Here is a 23415-nt window from a genome sequence, read left to right as displayed (position 1 = left end):
GAGAGGACCCTCGGAACACAAAATGTTCAGAGCTAAAGGATTCTAAAACTAAGAACTAGGAGTCTAAGAACTAGATCTGTAGAACGCTTCATGTCAGAGATGGAAGGGACCTTAGAACACAGAGTGAGTTAAAGGGGCCCTTAGAATAAAGTGTGTCAGAGCTGGGAAAGCTTTTAGAACACCGACTCAGAGCTGAGAGGGCTAGCTATCAGATTCATTTCATTTTTTCCATAGATGAGAAAATTGAGGCCAGAGAAGGAAGTGACTTGTCTAAGGTCACACAGGGGCTCGGGATGGCTTCTGGGTACCATTTGTCTTCACTGTGGCTGGATCTCATTAGGGCTGGTCCCTTGTTTCTGAGCATACGGGCGGGAGTATTCAAGTGAGAAGTGTGATGGGTAAAAAAAATCGTGGAAAATGAAACCCTTCTTGGCCTCATCTCTGCGTATTCATAGATGGTTTTTTTCCCTTTTCCATTGTCATAAACTCCTCTGAGGCTTCAGGCCCAAGACAAAGTACTCCCCCCTTTCCCTTTGCCTCTATCCTTTTGTCTGTTGGGGGGATGGATGGAATCATGTAGCCTGTGGTGTATATTGGGGAAGGTACCAAAGTTAGAACTCTTAGTCCTGTGTTTATCATCCCCAGCCTCCCCCACCCCTTCCCTTGCCCTACTCCATCTCTCTGATTTCTTTCAAGATAATTCTTTGGCCTTGAACCTATTCTTGGACATTGAGGCCCTGGACTTGAGCCCAGAAAGACTAAGGACCTAGCTCAAAGGCACACAGCCCAGTGGGAAAGTCAGAGTAATGGGGAGTGAAGAAGGCCTGAGAAGATTGCCCATAGTCTGTCAGAGCCAGCAAGGGCTTTGGAGACCTCTTAGTGTGGTCCTTTTTTTAAGATGATAAAAAAGAGCCAAGACCAGGCAGAATGAACTCAAGTGATAGGAATTGCTTTTTTTTTTTTTTTTTTTTTTACTGGCAGAGAGGATCAGTAAGCAGAGAGCTGGACCTTGGAATCAGGAAAATCTGAGTTCCAATCCTGCCTCAGGAACTCAGTAGATGTGTGACCTTGGATAAATCATTTAACTTTGCTGCCTCCTTCAGTTTCCTCATCTGTAAAATGGGGATAATAACCACCCCTACCTTCCAAGTGTCGTGAGGATCAAATATAATATTGACAAAACATTTAATAGTAAAGTCTAGCAGATAGTAGGTGCTATAAAAATAACAGCTCTTCAGAACCAGAAAAACATTGTACACCCTAACAGCAACATGGGGGTGATAATCAACCCTGATGGACTTGCTCATTCCATCAGTGCAACAACCAGGGACAATTTGGGGTTGTCTGCGATAGAGAATACCATCTGTATCCAGGGAAAGAATAATGGACTTTGAACAAAGACCAGACTATTACCATTAAATTAGAAAAAAGCATTATATTATTATGTATTTTTACTGTCTCATACTTTATTTTTCTTCCTTAAGAATATGATTTCTCTCTCAACACATTCAATCTAGATCAATGTATAACATGGAACCAATGTAAAGACTAACAGAATGCCTTCTGTGGGGGGTAGGGAGAGGGAAACAAGAATGGGGAAAAATTGCAAAACTCAAAATTAATAAAATCTTTCTTTAAAAAATAAATTAAGTAATTAATGCTAATAATTAATAATAAAATTTACATAGTCTTTTAAAAAAGAATAACACCTCTTATTAATAATAAAAAGCACAAAGCAAAAGAGAAAGCTCTACATAAAAAAGCAAGTTCCTAGTATTAGCACTTTATATATTAATTTAAAAGTTTTGCTGATGCCTCTTGTTTTTTTATAGGACACTCATTTGAGGATATAGAGCCTTATCTTCAATCCATCCTCCTGCAGAAAAACAGTTAAGCAAACTAACCTGGGATCTCATTTGACAACATGTAATGTTCTGCACCCACAGTCGCCCCCTGTCTCCAAGGACCAATCTTCACTGGTTCTCAAATGGATGTTCCTCTGGTTGACTAACCCCCACATTTTACTGATGAGGAAACTAAGGTTCAAAGAAGTTAAGAGAGTTGCCCAAGGTTCATAAAGAGGCAGAATTTGAACTCTGATCCTCTGACACCAGTTTTCCCCTCCACCACATAGCACTGCCTCTTCCTGAACTCTGGCTGATCTGTCACCTCCTTTTATCCTCACAAGTTTGTGTGACTTGACTTGAGTCACACAGTGGGGATCTGAAGGCAGCACTTCTGACTTGCAGCTGATACTTCCATATGTTTTTGCCTGCTGGCAGTTTCCCTGTTCTTTTTTGCTTCCTATTTCTTCCTATCTTTGGGTTCACAGAGAAAACTAAGGCTCAGAAGGGGGAGGAAATCTCCCCAGCTTACCCAGAAAGTTGGTGACAGAACCAAGATGCCTCTGGTTGACTAACCCCCATGAGGAAAGTAAGGTTCAAAGAAGTTAAGAGAGTTGCCCAAGGTTCAGGAAGAGGCAGAATTTGAACTCTCCCAGGCTGGCAGAACGACCTTGCCCTCCCGCCAGTGTGATCACAGATCCAGTCTTGGACCCATTCCTTGGGACTGGATCTGGGATCCTGCTGTCCTACTTGACCCTGTTGTCTTCAGCACCTGCTGGGAGCCAGGGCCCAACCTGCAGGTGCCCTTGTGTCTGAGCTCTGCCCCCAGCCTTGCTGGCCTCACCCTCTCCCAGCCCCATCAGGGAAGGCACCAGGGGCGCCTGGGAAACACTTACTTCTCGGCTCTCGAGGCCCATCCACGGTCACCTTGATGGCCCGATGGTAGGTGGCCACTTGGGTGGGGTTGGTAAACACTGTTATGGTCAACGTGAAGCTCTTCCCTGGGGGGGTGAGAAAAAGTGGGGGAGGGAAAGATGAGATCAGGGGAAAATAACGGGTCTGACTAGATTTCCCTCTTCCAGTTCTAATATGTTATGCTTAAACACAGATCATGGAATAGAGGTATAAAGTCACAGGATGTTCTAAGTCCTCTCCCAGTTCTGATATTCTCTGTTCTAAAGTCCCTCCCAGCTCTGACATCCTGTGTTCTAAGGCCCCTCCCAGTTCTGACTTAAGTCTCCTCGAACTAGTCAATAGGGTTTCTCTGGACTGAGTGACCTTATTCTGGAGCTCCAGTCCCTCTCTCTGCCCACTTTTCTAGCCTGACATCCCAGATCCTGGCCTAAGCCTGTCATCTTATCTTCCATCTTTTCTTTGTATGTCCCTTTAGCCAAACAGAATAATGTAGTCTTCCAAAACTCAACCTGAATTCCTAAATTCCTCAGTTGATTGTTTTCCTTCTGCCTGTAAAATAGTGTGGTCATCCTTCCAGACCCCACCCAAATTCCCTGTCCTCTAAGGACAACAGCCTGGCTTGGTGATTGATTTCAATGTGCAGGTCCAGCCTGTCTGAATCCTACATGTGCAGACCTTTCCAGGGCTGGACCCTAACCCTATTTATCTTCCTTATGGAGATGAACACAGGGCAAACAAGCAACTGCCAGTTTGTTAAGTGGCAACTTCAACTCTGGCAGTTCATAGAGCCTTGGAACATTTGAACATGTAATGTTAAGAGCTGGGGAGGGGAGGGCTTAGAACCCAGAATGTCAGAGCTGAGGGGGACCTTAGAACAGAAAATGTCAGAGCAGAAAGGGCCCTTAGAAACCAGAATGTTGGAAATGGGAGGGTCCTTAGAACACAGAATATCAGAGCTGGGGGGGAACCTTAGATCCTCCAATGTCAAAGTTGGGAGGGCCTTTAGAATGCAGGATGTCAGAGCTAGAAAAGACATATAACTCCTAATATTAGATCTAGAAGGGATCTTTGGACTGAGAGTGGCATAGTTTGAAGGAATCTCAGAAGAGAGACTCTCAGATCTAGAAAGACCCTTAGAATAGAGAGTTTCAGAGCTAGAAATGATCTAGAACATGAAACATCAGAGCTGGGAGGAGCTCAGAATACATAATGACAGAGCTAGGAAAGCCCACCAAGGGAAAGCGCTTTAGCTGAAAGCTGCCCCGTTAGTGGTAGGGTCCCAGTCAGAATCTGTTCCTAGCTGAGCCATGAACCTAGTGCTAAGCATACTGCCTCACCCAAAGCAGAGTCATCTTGGGGGATGCAATCCCTGCCTCCCCAGGAGGGCAAGGCCAGATGCTCCTTACTGCCTCATAGGCCGAATCACATCTATGAGGCAGCTCCCATCAGCTTTGATTTCCTCTAGTAGACAGTAGTCTTTCCCTATCACACAGACTAGGAGGAACCTGTCTTCCAGGCTCTTTACAAATATGATCCCATTTAATCCTCACCCTGGCTCTGTGGGTACTTGTCATTATAATCACCTCCAAACAGGCTAAGAGAGAACCTTTCCCATTTGGGGAGAGCCCAAAGGGGCACCCAGTTAAGTGCCTCAGGGTAGATTTGAACCTGGGTCTCCCCTGACTCCAAGTCCAGTGTTCTGTGTCTGGTTTCCCAGAGCCTTCCCACACTTGCTGCAGGCAGGATTGTAATTTCTTGTCAAGACCATGATAGATGTCCACAGACCCCCATGTTGTGTGGGCAATGAAATGTTTTTATACCCCCTTGTGGGAGCCTGGAGGTCCTATAATTAGCAGGTGCCCACAATGAGGCAGGCCTGTGAAATGCAGGGTGAGAAGATGAGTCTACTTCAGAACAGCAAGCTATGAAGAGTTCAGCTTTAAATTGCAGTAATTTAAACCACAATACCATGTCAAAACTCAAGGATTCTAGATTCTAGATTTCTTGACCAATCAGAAAGGACAAAATCCAAATGTTTGGTCCTCAACAAAAAAAGACCCTGGTAAATAGGCTGTCTTGTTGATGACTTGGACTAAACAAGCAAAGTCTAGAGAAGATAGCAAATACAATCTTTTCCCCCAAACTCACATGGGTTGAAAATAGAAAACTGAAGCTGGCAGACCAAGGGGCTTAACAAATAAAACATGACTGAAAATATAAGTTAAAAGTGTTTCCAAAAAAAAAGTATTATCAGAGACTGCATTTCCATCATATTGGCAAAAAAGAGCTACAAAATATTAAGGTACAATCTATCACTACTTTTCACTCGTTGGGGTGGCAGTAATCATAAATCTCAATTGAGATATATTCCTTTTTCCTGGGTCTCTGGGCTAGGCTGTGAGGAAATAGAAAAGCCTCATTGGTATTCAACTGATTCTATTTTTTAGTAAACAATCTGGTGATTTTCAATGAAAATTGTTTATCTCAATTTAACCTTTGACTCAAAGATCCCTCTGCTAGGACTAAATCCTGTTGGGGGGGGGGGTCATTGAAAGAAAAGGGAAGAAAAAGGCAGGTGGGGAGATATCTATCTATTCATATATATGGATGTATTTTAAATATTAAAAATCCTTTATATTTGTAATAGCAAAAAAATCACTACCAGTCTATATATTCAAGACTGAGGGACGATTGTGTCTGCTATAGATAGATAAGAATTAGGTCTAGAAGCATCCTTGATGACCATCTGGTCTAACGCCATCATTTTACAGTTGAAGAAACAGGTGCAATTGCACACATATACAGAGAAGCATCATGCTCTAAAACTTCAAATCCCAGACTATTCTCATTCAAGCATAGGATAATATTGTACTACAAGAAAAGATAAATCTGAGAAATATGAAGATAAGGTGACTTTTCATAAAGTGACATAAAACAAAGCAGAAAATTTTAAAATATGATTAAGGACATAGTCAACAATCATTTATCAAGGCAGTCTATCAGTCAATTAATACAGGGGAGGAGAAGAGAAGGAAATTATTTATTATATAGCCTATAAATATTATAATATACATTGCATATTATAATATAGCATACAATGTATATCATATACATATTGTGTTATATGTGATTATATGTAACATGACATATATTACATATAAATATCATATATTTATATAGCTCTATGATGTGAAAGTTACTGTGCTAAGCAGTATTATCCCATTTGATGCTCATTACAACCTTTAGAGAGAGGTACTGTTCTATTACTATTTCCATTTTACAGTTGAGGAAACTGAGGTAAACAGAAGTTAAATGACTTGCCCAAAGTCACACAGTAAGCATTTAAAGCCAGAATCACTGGAGATACACTTCTAGATAGTTTCTGCCTTGCACAGCTCACAGTCTAAGGGGGAAACAATATGCAAACAACTGCATGCGTAAAAATACACATGTCAGAAGTAGGCACAGAAAAACTATTATTTTGTTTAAAATTCATATATATATATGCTGGCCATAGTTTCATGAAGACTTGGCTTCACACGCACTTCTGTCACACACTGCTTACGGGGACCTTGGGTAAATCATTTTGCTTCTCAGTTCCCTGGGAAATGGTCTAAGACTAAATTACAGATAAGGTGCCAAACTGCATCAATGGAGGGGGTTTCCACAGTGGGAGTTCCCCATATTGATGAAATTCCCCAAACCCAAATATATTTACAAACATAATTGTTCCTTCTATCATACTCTAATGATTTTGGAAATGGTGGGTTTTTTTAAGTATGATTTTTTTGTTTGATTGATAGCTATTTTTATCATGGAAAACTTTGTTTTTTTGAGGTATTTTTCTTTGTTTACTTTAAATTCAGAGGAGGGAGAGTCAGCAACACATCTGTTAGTGCCACCAAGCCTAAAGTCCTTGTGGAAATTCAAATCTAAAATTACCCTTGAGTTCTTAGTGAGAACAGAATCAATTTTTTTGATTGTTGAGTGTTCCCACCCTCTCTCCCTGACAAAAGAAGTTTCTACAAGTTAAAAGCACAGAAAATGCTAGGTGGAAGACCTAAGTTCAGATGTAGCCTCATACCCTTACTACCTCTGGACACTTCTGTCTGCCTCAGTTTCCTCTTTTGTAAAATGGGGATAATAACAACACTCTCCAGGAGTGTTGTGGAGATCAAATGAGATATCTGTCGGGTGCTTTGCAAACTTTAAAGTTCTACAGAATGCTAGCTACCAGCTATTATTATTTTTTTAAGTTTCAGGGAAAGTCCAGGTAACCATTATTTCTAATAAAAGGCCTGCTCCAACCCCTGCAGCAGGGCTATAACCCCGATTCTGGGGGAGGAGTGCTACAGCTATTTTTTCCCCTCCAGCCTCGGGATGGCCAGTGTTCTTTGGAGAGGCCCAGGGGACAGGACACAGGTACACCTGTCCACCCAAGATGGATAATGGGAGGACCATTGAAGGTGAGAATGGTTTTGTTTTTGTCTCCCCAAAACAGCCCAGAATGTAGCAGGCCCTTAATAAATGGCTGTTGGCCAACTGATTGGATTCTTCCCCCTCACCACCTCCCCCCATCCCCCACAGGGTGGTCAGACCACCTCTCTTTCTCTCTCTCTCTCTCTCTCTCTCACATACACACACACACACACACACACACACACACACACACACACACACACACACAGCTTTAGAGTAGGGAGAGACTCCAGAGACGACCTAGTCCAATTCCCTCATTTAACTGATGAAGAACTAGAGCCCTGGGGGAGAGAAGCCACTAAGTGTCTGGGGCAGGATTTGAACCTGGGTCCTCACCTTTCAGCACTCACAGCACCACATCTGTGGTCCTGCCCTGCTTCCTGAGGACTCTTTGGTCTGACCTTCTGAAGGTCTGTCTTTCTCTTCCCTGTGAATCTCCTCTAATCTGGAATTCGATTAGGCTGCTCCCTGTGTGGAGTATCGATCTCATGATGGATCAGCATGGGAGTTCAGGTTCAATCTTTTTCTAATTAGAGACAGTTTGCCCCCTGTGGGAAACCTGGGAAGACCCCCAATTCCAACTCCCAAGGCCTCACTCAGTCTCAGCACCAACTGGGGGGCAGTGAAGAGAGCCACAGGTGTGGAGTTTGGAAGACCCAAGTTCAAATACAGCCTCAGTCACAATCAGCATCTTCATCTGTGAAATGGGGTAAAGACAACAGCACCTTCCTGCCAAGGCTGTTGTACAGATCAGATATCTTTAAAGGGCTTGGCAAACCTATCCACTGTATCACTTAGCTGATCATTAATGATAATTTTTATTATTGATAAAATAATAATGATTATAATAACTTTTTGGGATTCAGTTTCTTCATCTGTAAAATGAGGAGACTGGCTTTAGATTAGCTAGGTAATTAGTAAGTGTCTGAGGTCGGATTTGAACTCAGGTACTCCTGACTCCAGGGCCGGTGCTTTATCCACTGTGCCACCTAGCTGCCCCTAGATTAGGAATCTTTAAGGATCTCAAAGCACTTCCCTTACAACCCAACCCCAGGGTAAAATAACGGTACCAGGATGATGTCCCTTATCACACAGATATCAAAAGGGCGGTGCAGGGAAGGGAAGGTGGGCCCTGGGTCTTCTCACTTCACTCTCAGTGCTCTTCCCATGACTCTTTCTGGGGTTTAGTCCTTTTACAGATGAAGCCCCAGGGAGATGATGTTACTTTGCCCAAGTAACAGAGACAAGATTTGAACCCAGGTCTTCTGCCTTCAAAATTCAATGCCCTCTCTGCCATACCCCTTTCCTTCTGTTTGGGCTATATATCGGTATTGGCAGGTGGCCTGCCACCTCCTCCTCCTCCTCCTCCCCCATGAGATTCCTCCACCAGTCAGTGCCCCTTTGCCTCGGTTGAAAGGGGGGCAGTGGTGCCGGGGTGGGGGGAGCCCGGCTACTGTCCTAATTAACTGCCCACCCACTGGGGACAGCTGGGAGGAAGGTGGACCTCCCCTGGACAGCCTTCTCAGCTGAGGGAAGGGCCTCAGGGCCTAGAAACTTCACGCCCTCCTCGATCACAGACCTGCTCTCTCAAAAGGGGAGTTTCCCAATCTGTAAAATGGATCTTTCTACACATGGCTGCCAGCTGCAGAGCAGGCACAGCTGCCTTTAGAGACGTCTGGCCTTTTTACTCATAACTGTAACCTTCCACCTCTCCCACCCGACCAGATTATTTGCATCTCCTGGGATTTCCTGTCTCATACTCCCCTCCCCCAATCACATCTCACTTCTGGCGTCAGAGACTATTAGGGCTGGAAGAGCCTTCAGAGACCACAGAAGTCTGCTGGGGAGGCCACCAATGGCAGAGTGGGGTCAGAAACCCCAGTTCCCCAAGTCCTTCCTGGCCCAGGCATTGTGGCATCATAGATTTGGAGCTGGGAGGGACCTCAGACGTCATTCAGACCAGCCTCTCCATTTTACAGACGAGGAAACAGGCCCTCAAAGATCAAGGGACCTGTCAAGGTCATGCAGCTGGCAAAGCAGCCTAGGTGTGATCTGACCCAGGTCTGAAGAGCCCGGAGTCAGTGCCCCAGTGCCTCTTTGCTGACCACAGCAGATTGTCTTCATGAATTGGCTTAACCAGCTGAACCTGGGCCTTTCTCAAGCTAGCTGTCTGACCTTGGGCAAATTGATCACCTTTTATTTGGGAAATTTTCCTCTCTATTGGTCCTCAATTTCCTCTTAAGTGATATGGGGATCACCATCCTTCACCTGCCTCTCTCCTAGAGCTGAGGTAAGGATCAGATGGGCTAACACACACATGGTAAAACTTTGAGATGTGAAAAAAAATTAGGAATTCATGTTTGGGAGTACTAGCAAATTATTATATAACATCACTATCTTTTCCATCTTTCTCCTCCTTCTCCCTCCCACAGCCCCCACAACCTACCCTGGAGCTTTCCACTAGTCTCTCAAATTCACAAGTTAACTAATTTGTCTATATTTGCTGTCTGAAGTGGGAGGAGGGAAAGAAATTAGCTGAGGCTCCCCACCAGAACATCAGTAGCTAAGAGAAATCCTTGGGGGTGGGGTGTGTGTGTGTGAGCTTTGGGGTTGAGGCTTGGGGCTGGGGTTTGCAGTGTTATCAGTCCTTCCGCCCAAACAAGATCGCTGCAACTTCCTGAACTTCTGGGGTGTGGGGGGGATGTCTCTGGTCTTCAGGACTTGTACCTTAGTCTGGTGTGTGTGTGTGTGTGTGTGTGTGTGTGTGTGGTGGGTGTGGGTGAAGGCAGAAATGCAAGCAAAACCAATAAGGAGCAAAGAGAAGGGGAGAGAAGACAATTTCCAGGGAACAAAATAAGGGGGAGCTGGGGTGGGTCCTCACTGCTCAGGCCAGGGAAGGGATGAAGGGAAGAGGAAGAAAGGCGAGAGATGGGTAGATAATTCAGGGAGAAAAGGGAGAGGGCATCGATTCCCGGGGACATGAGGGGAAGAGAAGGGAAGGCAATTGATTTGTGGGTATATTGGGGAGAGGAAGGAGAGGCGAGAGATTCATGGGTAGGCTAGAGAAGCCATTGATTTGTGGAGACCAGAGGGAGGAGGGAGAGATGGAGAAATGTGGAAGGACTTGGAGAGAGATGAGTGATCTATGGTTCCCCCATGGGAGGGGACAGAGAGGGGAACGACTCCCAGGGTTGAAGAGGGAAATGTGAAGAGTGAGCAAAATGAGAGAGGGGTGAGCAGCGAATGGGTGTGAGGGGGAGAGGAGAGCAACCTGTGGCAGCATGGGCCAAAGGAGGGTGAGAAGACTAAAGGGGGAATATATGGAGGGCAAGGGAGGGAGAAGTAAGGATTGTGAAGGTACCCGGTGCGAAAGGAGTCCATTTGTAGAACGCAGGAGGACAGATGAGTGGAGCCATTTGTCAGTATAAGGGGGAGAGGAGCAAGAGATGATCAATCAGTGAGTGTGTGAGGGGGGACAGACTATGGGGGGATCTGTGGGAACATGAGAAGGGGAGGGAGAGCAGAGTGATTTGTAAGCCCACCAAGGAAAGAGACAGAGAGGGGGACAATCTTCCGTGGCCCTGAGAGTCACCAGTCCTAACTCCCTTGCCACATGCCATCCCACAAGCAGATAGTGCCACCAGCCTTCCTTAGCACAGTCAGCCCCAGAGAGATTCAAGGGGGCAACACAAAGTAAGGAAAGGGGTATCTAGAGTAAGCATACCCCCACAACACAGCCCTTGGCGAGAAGAGGGGTGCATTGGGTGAGGGTTCCCCCACAACGCAGCCCCAGGCAAGGGAAGGATGTGCCCCGACTCTGCAGCCCCAAGCAAAGAAAGGAGTGACTAGGGGGAGGGTGCCCCAACATCATAGCCCCTGGCAAGGAAAAGGGTGTCTTGCATGTACTCCATAGCCAAGGCAAGGGAAGGGCGTCTTGGGTAAAGGTGCCTGCATTCCACAGCCAAGGCAAGGGAAGGGTGTCTAGGGTGAGGGTGTTCCCACTCTGCAGCCCCAAGCAAGGAAAGGGGTGTCTAGGGTGAGAGTTCCCCCCACTTCACAGCCAAGGCAAGGGAAGGGTGTCTTGGGTAAAGGTGCCCGCATTCCACAGCCAAGGCAAGGGAAGGATGTCTAGGGTGAGGGTGCCCCTACTCCGCAGCCCCCACTCCACAGCCCAGGCAAGGGGAAGTTCTCTTGGGTGAAGGCACCGCCAGTCCTCAGCCCCGAGCAAGGAAAGGGGTGTCTGGGGTGTGAGTGCCCCCACCCCACACTGTTCCAGCTCATCTAAAAACAAGAGCACCGCCAGAGCCAGAGCGAGAGTGAATCCAGTCTCAAATTGGGGCTCGGATTCGGTTCCACGCAGTTTGGAAATTTGGGGTTGAAAAAAATAAAAGAGCCTAACAGAATAATTTAGCGCAGCAATGAAAGCTTAATTCATAAAAGAAAACATTTTCCATCCATCAACCTGTAACCAGTTAAGGGCAGTGTTTGAAAGAAATCTGCGACCGGGAAATCAGGCCAGCAGGAACAGGAAACGTCGAAAAGAATGTAAACTATTCCAGTTTCATAAAAAGCACGAATAAACAGTTATTACATGCAAATAATGCCCTGGTTTTAATTAATGCTGAAAAGTCAAAATATGTTTGACGTTTGGATGTATACATTTGAATAGTTAAAAAGGAAAAAATGCAGCCCAGATGCCCGTTAAACGCAAGCTCGGCCCTTTCCAAGGAACGCAAGCCTCCCCCGGCCTTGTTTATTGGTGATGAAATGCCCAATTCTGTTTACTGAGCATCAAACCCTCACAGTTTATACAGAACCAGGGGAGGGCACGGCAAGGAACACCACTGGGTTTCTTTGCAGAGCCGGCCGGCTGGCAGGCAGACCCGGCCCCTTCAGGGATCGGAGGGAGGCAGGGAGGGCTAATAATCTGCTACCATCCACCCTGGGGCCCTCTCTTCCCACCGTCATCTGCTGTCTTCCCTTGAAGTCATCTGCTGAGGCCCCGGGCCCCTGCTCTCTGGTCTCCCTGCCCCACTGCCGAGGAGATGCTTTAAGTCCTGGGTGGGTTTCAGATCTAAACCGCCTGTCACCCACACTGAGTCTGGGGCTACGGAGCCTGCCCGCAGAGGCCTCCTTCCCACCTCAGAGACCCTGAGGCTTTTCACCTTCTCGGGGTGGGCTGTGTTCCGAGACACACTCCGGAGGCAGTCCCCGATCCTGGACCCTCTCAGATCTGTCCCTGGCTCCCAGCCTGGCTCCTCTGATGGTATCTCCCTGGCCCACCTATTTTGCTAGGAAAGCAAAGTGGCTCGATTTGGGGTCAGAGGATGGGCAACTAAATCTTAAATCTATGGCTCCCTACGGGGGGGAGGGGCTGGGGATAATTGACTGACCCTTTCCTTTTCTTACGACCTTGCATCTTATCGAGGCTGCTTCCTTTTGGGGCCCTTCTGATGGGGCAAGGAGTGTGCCCATCTGTTCGGCACCTCAGCCTCCCCACCCCTCTCGCCTGCCAGGATAAACCCCTTGCTCCTCACCTCGGCCACTCCGGCCAACGAATCGGAGGTCATTAAATCGGGCCACCTGATTCTTCATGACGGCCGAAGCATTGCGCAGTTCAGCCGAGTAATTCTCGTCATTGCCAGCCATCACCGTCACCACGGTGCCATCAGGGACGTCCCCTAGAGCCACCACCTAGGGAAAGGGAGTGGGGGGGGGGGGAGAAGTTTAGGTCAAACTGAAGAATTCCCCCGTCCCCTTAGGGAAGGGGAGCTGCAGTCCTCAGCTCCCCCTGCTATGCGAAGCATCTTACAGGGGCAAAATCCCTGGCTTGGCAGTCAAGGGGGGAGGTTTTAGTTCGGGCTCAATCCTGTATTTATTGTCTGAGGTTCAGGTTCACCTCCATGGCTCTCCGCTTCATCATCTGTAAAATAAGGGGATTGGACCAGATGGTGGTTGAGATCCCTTCTGGCTAAAACGGGGGTATCGCACTAGCCGGGTCTCTCCGGTCCCTTTCTAGTGCCAACATTGGCTATTTAAGGATGCTTTCTGGCGCCAACATTCTTTGACCTCATCTTCGTGACCTTGGGCAAGTCCCATCTCTCACCTCATGAAGGGACTGAACTAGATCATTTCTGAGGTCCCTCTCTATCCTCTCCCCTCAGATGCCTTCCCCCTGAGACTTCTATGAAACCACTCAAGGAGCCTGAAGAGGCTTAAAATACATACATACATACATATATATGTTAGATTCAAACCTCCAAAACAATCCCCTGCTTCTCCCATCCCTCTTAAATATTATAACCAGCAGCCAACAAATAAAAAGAAAGAGAAAAACAAAACAAAATGAGGGAGGGCAAAGATAACTAAAGGGCCTTGGTTTCCTCACTGGTTTCAAAAAAAAAAAGCGTGGTGGAATAACACTCATCAACCTCATAAGGTTGTTGAAGAAAAAAGCGTTTTTATCAGTTACAAAATGTCCTTCCTTCCTTCCTTTCTTCCCTTCTGTCTGCGGCTCTCTCTGGGAAGCAGGGGGGCCAGCTTGCGGCTTCTTACTTAGGACCACCTCACCGAAGCCGGCCTTGGCTAGTGCAGCATCAGGGCTGCCCACTTTCCTGGCCAAAAGGCAGGAGGGGAAATAAGGAGGAAAAAAATAATGCCGCCCAATGACAAAGAGACTCAGTGGGTAAGTTTGAAAAATGTCCTCCCGAAGCCGGTGAAGGAGAGCGGAACAAAGGCCTGGTGGGTTCCTCCCGTGACCCCAGAAATGGAGCCGCAGTGGCCACAGAAAGCGGGCTCGGTTTAGGTTGCCCGGCGGCTGGAGGTGAGGTTTTGGGGTTGGGTTGGGTTGGGTTTTTAGAGGGAAGAAGGGGCGGTTCATGGGAGGGGAGAGTCTTTCCTAATTCAGGACTTTTAAATCGAAGCCTTTGAGGGGAATGAAACGGCGGGGTCTTCCCAAGCAAGGATGCACCTGTCAGTCTAACAGGAAAAAAACAAAAACAAAAGAGGGGGTGCCATCGGCCAACCCACTGGACCCCGGGGGCCGGTCTGCCGAGGCCGCCGGTCGGGGGGACGCGGCCCCTCTGGGGTTGGGGGAGCCCCCCGGCACCGGTCGCCTTGGGAGACGGGGATTCGGATGGGAAAGCTTTCAAGGGGGACATTTTGGGGTCTGATGGACCAGGCCGGCTCTCCCGGCAGCCCGCCTGCTTAGTGCGGGCCGGGCCTCCCCTCCCCCGGGCGACCCCGGCTTGGGGCCGGGCCTCGACCCGCCGCCCCTTCCCCCGGGCCCCGCTCCTCGGGGCGGGGAGCAGCGGCTTCTGCCTCCCCCGCCCCCCCCCCCATCCTCGCGACCCGGCTTCGCGCCGACTTTTTTAGGGGAAAACCGGGCGCTTTCGTTTCGCCGCCGCCGCTTTTGAAAAAATTAAAAATACAGAAAACGAAACAGCTCCCGGCGCGGCGGTGGCGGTGGAGGAGGAGGAGGAGGAGGAGGAGGAGGAGGGGGAGCAGGGGAGGGGGGCCCCTCCGGGTGACAGCCTGGGCTCGGGCTCCCGCTCGGGGTGCGCCGGGGCGGCCCCGCCCGCCGCGCCTCGGGTTCCTCTCTCGGCTGGGGGAGGGGGCCGGAGCCCCGCGGCGCCCCCCGCCCGCTGCCGCCTCCCCTGCGCGGGGCCGTCGGGCGGGCACTCACCTTGAAGGCCACGGGCAGCGTCTTGTTGCAGCGCCAGTGCGAGGGCAGCACGGAGCAGAGGAAGTTGGGGCTGTCGGTGCGGACCAGCTCGCCGGCGTGGTCCGCCAGCACGTCCACCACGGAGCGGCCCTCGGGCCGGGCGCGCCCGCCGGGCCTGGCGGCGGCCGCCTGCGCGCCCAGCGCGCCGCTGTTCTCGCCCATCTTGCCGCAGGGGAAGGCCGTGGAGGGAGGTGTGAAGCGCCGGCTGGTGCTCGGGTCTACGGGAATACGCATAACAGCGGGTCAGGGCGCCGCGGCGGGCGGCGGGCGGCGGGGACTGCGCGGCGGGAGGCGCGCGCCCCCGGGGCCGCTCCGGGGCGCTGGGGAGGCGCGCGGGGCCCCGGCCGCCCGCCGCCGCCGCCCGCCCGGGGGCCCGCGGGGAGCCCGGCGGCCGAGCCGGCCTCGAGGGCGCCCTCCGCCCCGGGCCGCCAGGGGCCTCCCCGGGCCTGCGGCGCGCCTGCTCGGCCCCTTCCCAGAGCCCGCCGGCTCCTAGGACGGCATGGGCGCGTCCCCTCGGGCGCGGGGCGGCGGGGCCGAATCCCGACGGGCGGCGGCGGCCGCGTCCCGGCCCGTGTCCCGCGCGGTCCGGCCCGCCGGAGGCCCCCGCGGCCGCTGCCCACAGACGCTTCGCCCGCTCTGACACCAGCTCAAAACACAGAGACTCCGGCGGCGCCGCAGCCACCCGGGGAGGGCAGATACCCGGGGGCGGGGCCGTCCCGGAGCGAAGGGCGGGGCGGCCAATCCGCGGCGCCGCTGGGGAAAGGCGAAACCCCAAGGAGAGCCGGGCCGAGGGGCGGGGCCCGCGGGGCCGCCCCCGCCGGGGTTCGGGGCGCCCAGCCGGGGCTGGGGGGGCCGCCCTGTCCATGCCCAGCCGTCGCCCCGGTGACCCCCGGCCCGGGGGCGCCGCCGTCTGGCCCCCGCCGGCCTCCGCCGCGCGACCCCCCGGTGCGGAGGCCGGAGAGGCTGCGCTCCTGGAGCCCCTCGGACCGACGTGCGGGTGGAGGGAGGCGGAGCGGCCGGGGCTGGGGGCTCCCGCCCCCCAACTCCGTTCCTCCTGTCCCGCCGCTCCGGGCTGGAGCTCCTCTGTGGCCCCCACCTGCCGCCCCCCGGCCCGAGCAAAGCGGCGGTGGCGGGCCGGGGCCCGGGCGGGCCGGGCGGGCCGGGGGCCGGGCAGCGGCTCCTCAACAGGTCCCGGGCGGAAGGCCGCAGCGGGGCACGGGGCGGCTTCGCGAGCTCGGCGGCCCCGCGGGGCCCCTCCGCCGCCGCCCGGGCACAGCGGGGGCATCGGGAAAGCCCTTCCGCCCGAGGGACAGGGGCACGGGCCCTCCAAGGCCTTGAGCCGGGCCCTGGCTCCCTGACGCGCCCAGGACCACCCTCCGGCCCCAAGCTCGGGACAGCGATGGCGGGGCCTCGGGCCGGGCCAGGCGAGCGTGGCTCGGGGAGCGGCCCCGACCCCCGAGACACCCGGCGGGGCCGCGGCCCTCCCCTCGGGAGCCGGGAAGAGGAAGGAACGGGGCCGGGGCCGAGCCACCCAGGCCCTCGCCTCGGCTCTGCGCCCATCTGCCGCGAGCAAGGTCTCGGAAGGCCCTCCGTGCTCGGGGGGATCGGCTCCGCGTGCCCAGGGGCCCAGCCGGCAAAGGCCCCGGGGGCCTGGATTCACCCGCCTTTAGTAACTGGGGGGGAGGTGTTTTGTCTTTCCCGGGAGAAAGGAGAATTTTCTTTCTCCAAACGCTTTTGGGGCGACCTCTCTTCGGGGCGGCCACACCTGAGCGCAGAGGCCCGACGGAGGGCCATGCGTCCAGCGCAATCGGCCCTAAGGCCAGGGGGAACGCTGCCCACGGGGCCATACCCATATGTCCAGCGCAATCGGCCCTAAGGCCAGGGGGAACGCTGCCCACGGGGCCATACCCATATGTCCAGCGCAATCGGCCCTAAGGCCAGGGGGAACGCTGCCCACGGGGCCATACCCATATGTCCAGCGCAATCGGCCCTAAGGCCAGGGTCAACGTTGCCCACGGGTCCATACCCATATGTCCAGCGCTATCGGCCCTAAGGCCAGGGGGAACGCCTCCAGCGGGGCCATACCCATAGCCCTACTAAGCACTTTGTGAAGGCGGCCCGCGGATCTCTAGCCCTTTCTATTCTCCCTGGACGAGGGCCACAAGGAATGGAGACTGTTTCCCGGAGGCCAACTTGGCGGTGCAGGCCCGCAAGGCCGCGGGGAGTGTGGGGTCGGCGGCTTTGTTCTCGGGGTCAGCGCCCGTCTTCGGCCCCTCCTCGGCCTCAGGGTCGATCTTCCGGAGCGCCTCGGAATTACGCGGCGTTACAGAGCGTGTCCAGCAGACTGCTCCTAGTCTTTGCTCCTAGAGGCCGGATTAACAGCCCAGGATTGGGAGGGCTAGAATTCTGGCTCCGCCGTTTCCTCCTCTGAGTGACCTTGGCCAAGGAACTTGCCCTTTCTGAGTCTCAGTTTCCCCACCTGTAAAGGGTTGGAGCTAACTCTTAGCTGCTCTTTGAGGTCTAGGATGGAATGTTAGCTTCTTCTCCACCTCCTGCGCCGAGGGTGGCTCCGAGGCCAGAACCTAGCCCCGAGCCTGCGTCCGACCTGATGGCAACAGGCTCGGGCCCCAGGTGGTTTACCGAGTCCGGGAGGCCGGCTGGCTACAGACCGAAGCAGCTCGGGCTCTGGCTGCATGAGGAAGGCGCTTATCACTACATTGGTAAACCCGAGTTTTCCTCGTCTCCTCTCTGCCCTAGGTCCCCGGGCTTAAGATTCAGAATTTCATTTAGGGAGCTGGAGGGGGAGAATGAGAGCGAAGTCGGGGGGACTGCCAAAATGAATCAGATCCTCGGGTCGGCGTTGTCCCTAGCAAGCCCTTGCGTGGAGCACACACCTTTGAACCGAAGACAAATCAGGTCACCCGCGACCCTTTTCCAAGCCTCAGTTTCCTCCTCTGTAAAATCACAGAATTTCAGAATTGGCTAAGACCTCAGTGTACGCCCACCCGACGCGCTCGAACGTGAGGGGAAGACCATCCCTGACAAGGGATTAGTTCCTCCACCTCCGTTGAAAACCTGAAGCTCCCTCTCTCCTATCCAATTCTGGATAGATCTAATGGTTAGAGCGGGTTTCCTCGTCCTGTCCTCTTTCTTTCTAATGCGGGACCCTCAAAGAATCAGCCCTCCTGGATGTCCCTTCATCCTGCCACCAGCGTGGGGTGGGGTGGGGGAAGGCCATCGCCTTCCCTTTTAGGAGTGCCCAGGCTTCCTGTGCCCTCTTCTGCGTTTCCTCAGATTGCCACGGCCTTAGTCCCAGTGCCTAGCATGTCGTGAAAACTCAATACTGCTTTCTTTCTTTCCCTCCTGACGTTAGTTAGACCTGAGTTCAAATCCCGTTTTTGCTGGGTAATACCGGGCATCACTTCACCCAGCCAGTCTCGGTTTCCCCATCTGTAAACTTGGGGACACTAGCACCTCCCAGGGTTTTTTGTGAGGATCAAGTCCTATCTTCGCTGTCAGAATTCTTACCCTCCGGGGTACCCTCCTCTGGTTGCTCTGCAGTTTGTCAAACGCTAAAGTGACACTCTCCACCTCCCCACCCCCCAAGGACAGGTCACCCCGCTTCCACCAGCGAGCCACGGAACTAGCCCCCGAAGCCTGCCACGGCTCGCTCTGCCCATCTGGCCTAACGGTTCCTCCCGACTCCCGGCTCCCCGGATCCCGCGTATGCTACAACGAGAACTGGAGAATTGGGGAACTGGGAAGGTTCCGGGGCGCCCCTGCGGATACGCCTTCCGGCGTCTTGGTGGTCACGTGACGGATCAACTATTACAACGATCACTCGGAGAAGAGAGGCGCCCCAGATTCGCGTCCAAATCGCCCTCACACCCGGGTAGGGCGACCAGCGGCTCTGGGAAGGAGGCAGCCGAGCTGGAGTTATCCCCAAGTATAAAAGGTGGAAACTGAGCCCCGGCCAAGGTCACCCACCAAATCTGGATGATCTTGGTCCTCCCTGATCCCCAATGCGGATCTCCCCACGCGCGCAGGCCTTTCATCCCCAACAATCTAACCGAGGAAACCCCAATTTCAGTTTGGCAGGAAGAATACTGCGCGGGGAGAACGGGGCGGGTGGAAGCCAGTCCCACCGCTGTCCCCCGTTAATGCGTCTTCATTTCCCAGCGCTCCTCCTCCCCGGGCTCCCCAGGCTGCGGCCGCGGGTGCCCCCGGGCTGCACCAAGCATCCCCGCTGCCCTCGGGCCTCATTTCGATCACATGTCCACAAGGTTCTCTAAATCTGCACCGCCCCTCCCTCCCCGCGACCCGCGACAGTGAAGGGCCAAGGGAGTCCCGACCCCGTTTTGCACCCTAAGCTCAGGGAGGTCGAGTCACTTCTCCAGTTGGAGTTCCACACCGTCGGTGGTCCTTCGGTTGGCTTCTCCAAACACGCCGGCAAGTTACCAAAGCCATTCTTCAAGGTCGGGCTAAAGACGGAGTGGGGAGGTGGGGTGCAGGGGGGATGGGGAGGAACAGAACAGAGGCCTCTCCCCCCACGCTGGTAACCGCGGGGGGGGGGGGCGGAGAGCAGAGGAGGACTGGATGTGTCCCGCTCCATCCGGACCGGGAGGGAGCCCCCGCAGCCCTCGGAGGAGGAGGCTGGAATCCGCACCTCCCTCTCCCCCTTTCTCCGTCGGTTGGGGCTCCCTCTGGCCCTAGGCCGGGCAGGAAGAGCCTGGGCGGGACCCAACCGCTACCGATTCCCGTTACAACCGCTAGTAGGAGCCTGCGCCCCGTCGGTGGCTGCTCCCCTCCCCCCTCCTCCCAGTTTCTGCGTCTTGCACACAGATGTGCCCCAGCTGCGGCTGGCACTGTCCAGGCCTAGGCAGCTGCTACTTGGGGCCGACCTGTTCCTTCTTGTCAGTCCTGCCCCAGGAGAGAAGCGTGCATGGTTCTCATTCCCCTACCCCCCCCCCCAAAACAGGCCGACAACCCATTCGTCTTACCGTCGAGGATGGCGAGACGCGCTTTTTTTTTTCACTTTCCCGAAAGTCTCAGCCCCTGTCGGCCGGCTAGACTGCCACCTTTCCTCGCCCCGCCTTGCTGACCCACAGCCGTCTTTCTCCCTCCCCAAACAGACCGATACTCTTTGTCTCCATAAGACCATGCCCTCCTGCGCCCCGTCTAGATAGACAGACCCTTTCCCGCCATTCAGCTCCCGCGGACACGCAACTCCTCGGCCCTGTGCGGGCCCTGTTCTTTCTCTGCACCCCGGAAAGAGCATGGTGCCGGGTCTGTTCTCGAGAAGGAGGGTGCAACAGAAACGCGCTCGCGCCTCTTCCTCCCGGGACGGGTCCTGGGTCCTGGAGACTGGCAGGCCGGCTCGTCCTCCAGCAGGTAGCCTAGCGAGCCGGGCAGCCAAGCCCCGACCTCCTCCGGCCCCCAGGCTTCTACAGACCCTTCAGTCCCGCGCTGCTCCGCTTGACTCAGGGCCCCGCACCCGCACCCGCAGCCCGGCTCGGAGCCAGCCGGTCGGCTAACCAGCCTACTGTGTTCCAGACACCCTGTGCGGCCCACGCGGTCCCTGTGGTCGAGTCCCAGAATCTGATGGGGGGGAGAAACCGGGCTTAAACTAGTATGAGCGATGGCTAACTGGCAGGTTCCTTCGGATGGGGAGGCTCCCCCTTTAACACACACATGCACACACACACACACACACTCGACTCAGACGCATACATACATGCACTCAATACAAACACACACAAGCACCACACCGTACACACACGCACACACTACTTACACACTTCCAGGCATGCACTCAATGCAAGCACGCACACATCACATCTACACACACTCACATATAATGTATGCACACACGACTCACACGCATACATACATGCACTCACTACAAACACACACAAGCACCACACCATACACACGCACACACTACTTACACACTTACATGCATGCACTCAATGTAAGCACGCACACATCACATCTACACACACTCACATATAATGTACACACATGCACACACAAACGAAGATCAATTGGGCACTCACATCCATGCACACACAACCCAAACACACCACACACAACACACACGCACAACACAAACACATTCCCACACAATATACACAAATGCCCACACGCACAACATACATAGACATGCACACAGTGCACACACACAACTCACATGCATGTACTCAATACAAACACACCTACACGCACGCACATATAATGTGCACACACATGCACACACAAACGAAGATCAAATCGGCACAACACACACAACAGCAACACAAACACATTCCCACGCAATATACACAAAGGCCCACACGTACAACATACATAGGCACGCACACACGCGCACACACAAACGAAGATCAATTGGACAGGCCAGTATGAGAAGCTGTGAGTGTGGTTTTTTTCACGTAGATCTGCATGGAAATGCGTGTATTGTGTGAGTCTGAGGGTGAGTTCTAGGAGGCTGAGTGCGGGCTCAAAGGTGCGGGGTGTGAGAGGTGTGTGTCTTCCGTCACCGTGGAGTCTAGGTTAATATGCTTGTGTGATTGTGTAAGGCTAAGGGGGGGGTGCGCGCGCGCGAGCCTGTGAGTCAGCCTGAAGGCTGTGTGCGTGAGCCTGAGAGTGGAAATGGGAAGTTGGGTGAGATGTGTGACTTGGGGAGGAACCCCAGAGGAGGGGGGGCAGCCACATTCTGGGGCGCAGCTCCCCAGCGGGACTAGTGGGCTCAGCCCCTGCCAGGGCGCGGGGTCTGCAGGAGGCCGCCCCGCCCGGCCGCCAGAAGGCTTGGGCTGCCTCAGTGACAGCTCTCCCCGAGCGCCACGTGTCCTGGAGCCCAGGGCCTCTGGAGATTGGCCACCCTGTCTCTGGCGCCCCTGGCCTTCCCAGGAACCGTTGGAGGAGTGCGGTTTCCTAACCCATCAGCCTGGGGCCCGTCTCTCCATTCCCGGGGAGCGGGAGCTGCCCTGCCTTCCTCCCTCGGGGGACCTTCTTCTGTCCTTCCGGCTGCAGTTCCCCGCCCCTCCTGCCCTCCAGCCCAGGCGAGCTTTGCATCCCTATTTCTCTTCCGTGTCTGAAAAGACTGAAAGTGTCGGCAGTGACCGAATTGAAACTCTCTTATAACGCAGTCTCCTGGGGACAGACCGGGAACTTAAGTGGGAGCGACGAAAAAGGGATGGCGGAGCTGAAAGAGACCTTAGAACCTCGCTAAGAGCTGGCAAGGGTCCTAGATTCTGAGGTCAAGTCTAATCCTCTCTTGTTTTCCAGAGGAGGAAACTGAGGTAAAGAGATGAAAAGTGACATCCAAAGCCACTAGGAGAATTGATGACAGACTAGAATCTCACTCTACGGCGTCTGGGGAAGTCAGTGCAGAACATATCTCTGCCAGAACCGGGCTCCGTTTCAGCATACTGCCCTCCCCGGCCCAATCCACAGAAAAGGATCCGACTTTCCATTTCTCAGCTCTTTAGCAACTTCAATCATCGTTTCCTGTTCTTGTTTTCACCTTCCAACCTATTTTAGTTTAGTGATGGCGAAGAGAGGAAAATCTGGGGGGGGGGGGGGATGTAAATAAAACCAGTCAGTGGCCGTTTGTGCGGATCGTGGGACCCGATCTCACTGTCGCAATTCTCCAAGAACTGGAGCCGACCTTAGAGACAATCAATCGTGTTCTGCACTCTCGTGACAGTTAAGGAAACTGAGTCCTAGAGGCTGTGCAGTGACTTGCCCAAGATCGGAACAGGAAGGATCGGAGCTGGAAATCCAATCGAAATTCGAATTTAGTAGTTCTTTTTCACAGAAAATACACTTCTAAGGTCTCCATGTCCAAACCATACGCTTTCAAGTCTCCACGTCCTTCCTCCAAATTTAGCCTTTCACTGGCTTCCTATTATTAAGGATAGGAAAAAGAGTAACCCAGACAGACGAAGTACTAAAGACCCCTCAGGCTCTAGGTTCTATGTTCTAGCATTGCAGACTCCTGAGGCCCTTTCCCGAAATGACACTGTGTTCCAACTCTAAGGTTCTAAGCTACGTTCTAGCATTGCAGACTCCTGAGGCCCTTTTCCGAAACGACAGTGTTCCAACTCTAAGGTTCTAAGCTACGTTCTAGCATTGCAGACTCCTGAGGCCCTTTCCCAAAATGACATTCTGAGTTCGAACTCTCCCGGTCCTAAGTAAGCTAAGGCTCTGCTCGCTTCCACTTGGTGAGTTGTGTGTCCCAAGGTTCCCAGTCGCAACCAGCGCCTGGTCTCTCGGCAGCTTCCCAGTCCTGGTGGGGTCCAGCCTGAAGCCCACGGGAGTCCTCCCGGGAGTGTCAGGCGGCGGGCGTCCAGACCCTGGGTGGGATCCACAGGTTTCCAGGGCCGGGGGAGGGGGGGGGAAACGACTCCTGATTGGAAACGGTTTCTATAAATATTCCCCCTCACAGTTTATTTT

General features: G+C 53.1%; 1 protein-coding gene across 2 annotated transcripts in view; it reads right to left on the bottom strand.

The window, feature by feature from the left end:
• RUNX3 (RUNX family transcription factor 3) overlaps positions 1-23415 on the bottom strand; it is a 99920-nt gene that overhangs the window by 27395 nt on the left and 49110 nt on the right. For both annotated transcript variants that reach the window (XM_074218094.1, XM_074218095.1), the window contains 3 exons: positions 14923-15179; positions 12776-12932; positions 2741-2845 (listed from right to left, as the gene is read on the bottom strand). In XM_074218094.1, the coding sequence (XP_074074195.1) occupies positions 2741-2845; positions 12776-12932; positions 14923-15179 (519 nt within the window). The remainder of the gene's footprint in view (positions 1-2740; positions 2846-12775; positions 12933-14922; positions 15180-23415) is intronic.

The sequence above is a fragment of the Macrotis lagotis genome, chromosome 1 (assembly GCF_037893015.1).
Source record: "Macrotis lagotis isolate mMagLag1 chromosome 1, bilby.v1.9.chrom.fasta, whole genome shotgun sequence".
In the NCBI taxonomy this organism is placed as follows: domain Eukaryota; kingdom Metazoa; phylum Chordata; class Mammalia; order Peramelemorphia; family Peramelidae; genus Macrotis; species Macrotis lagotis.
This window is presented reverse-complemented; position numbering and strand designations above follow the sequence as displayed.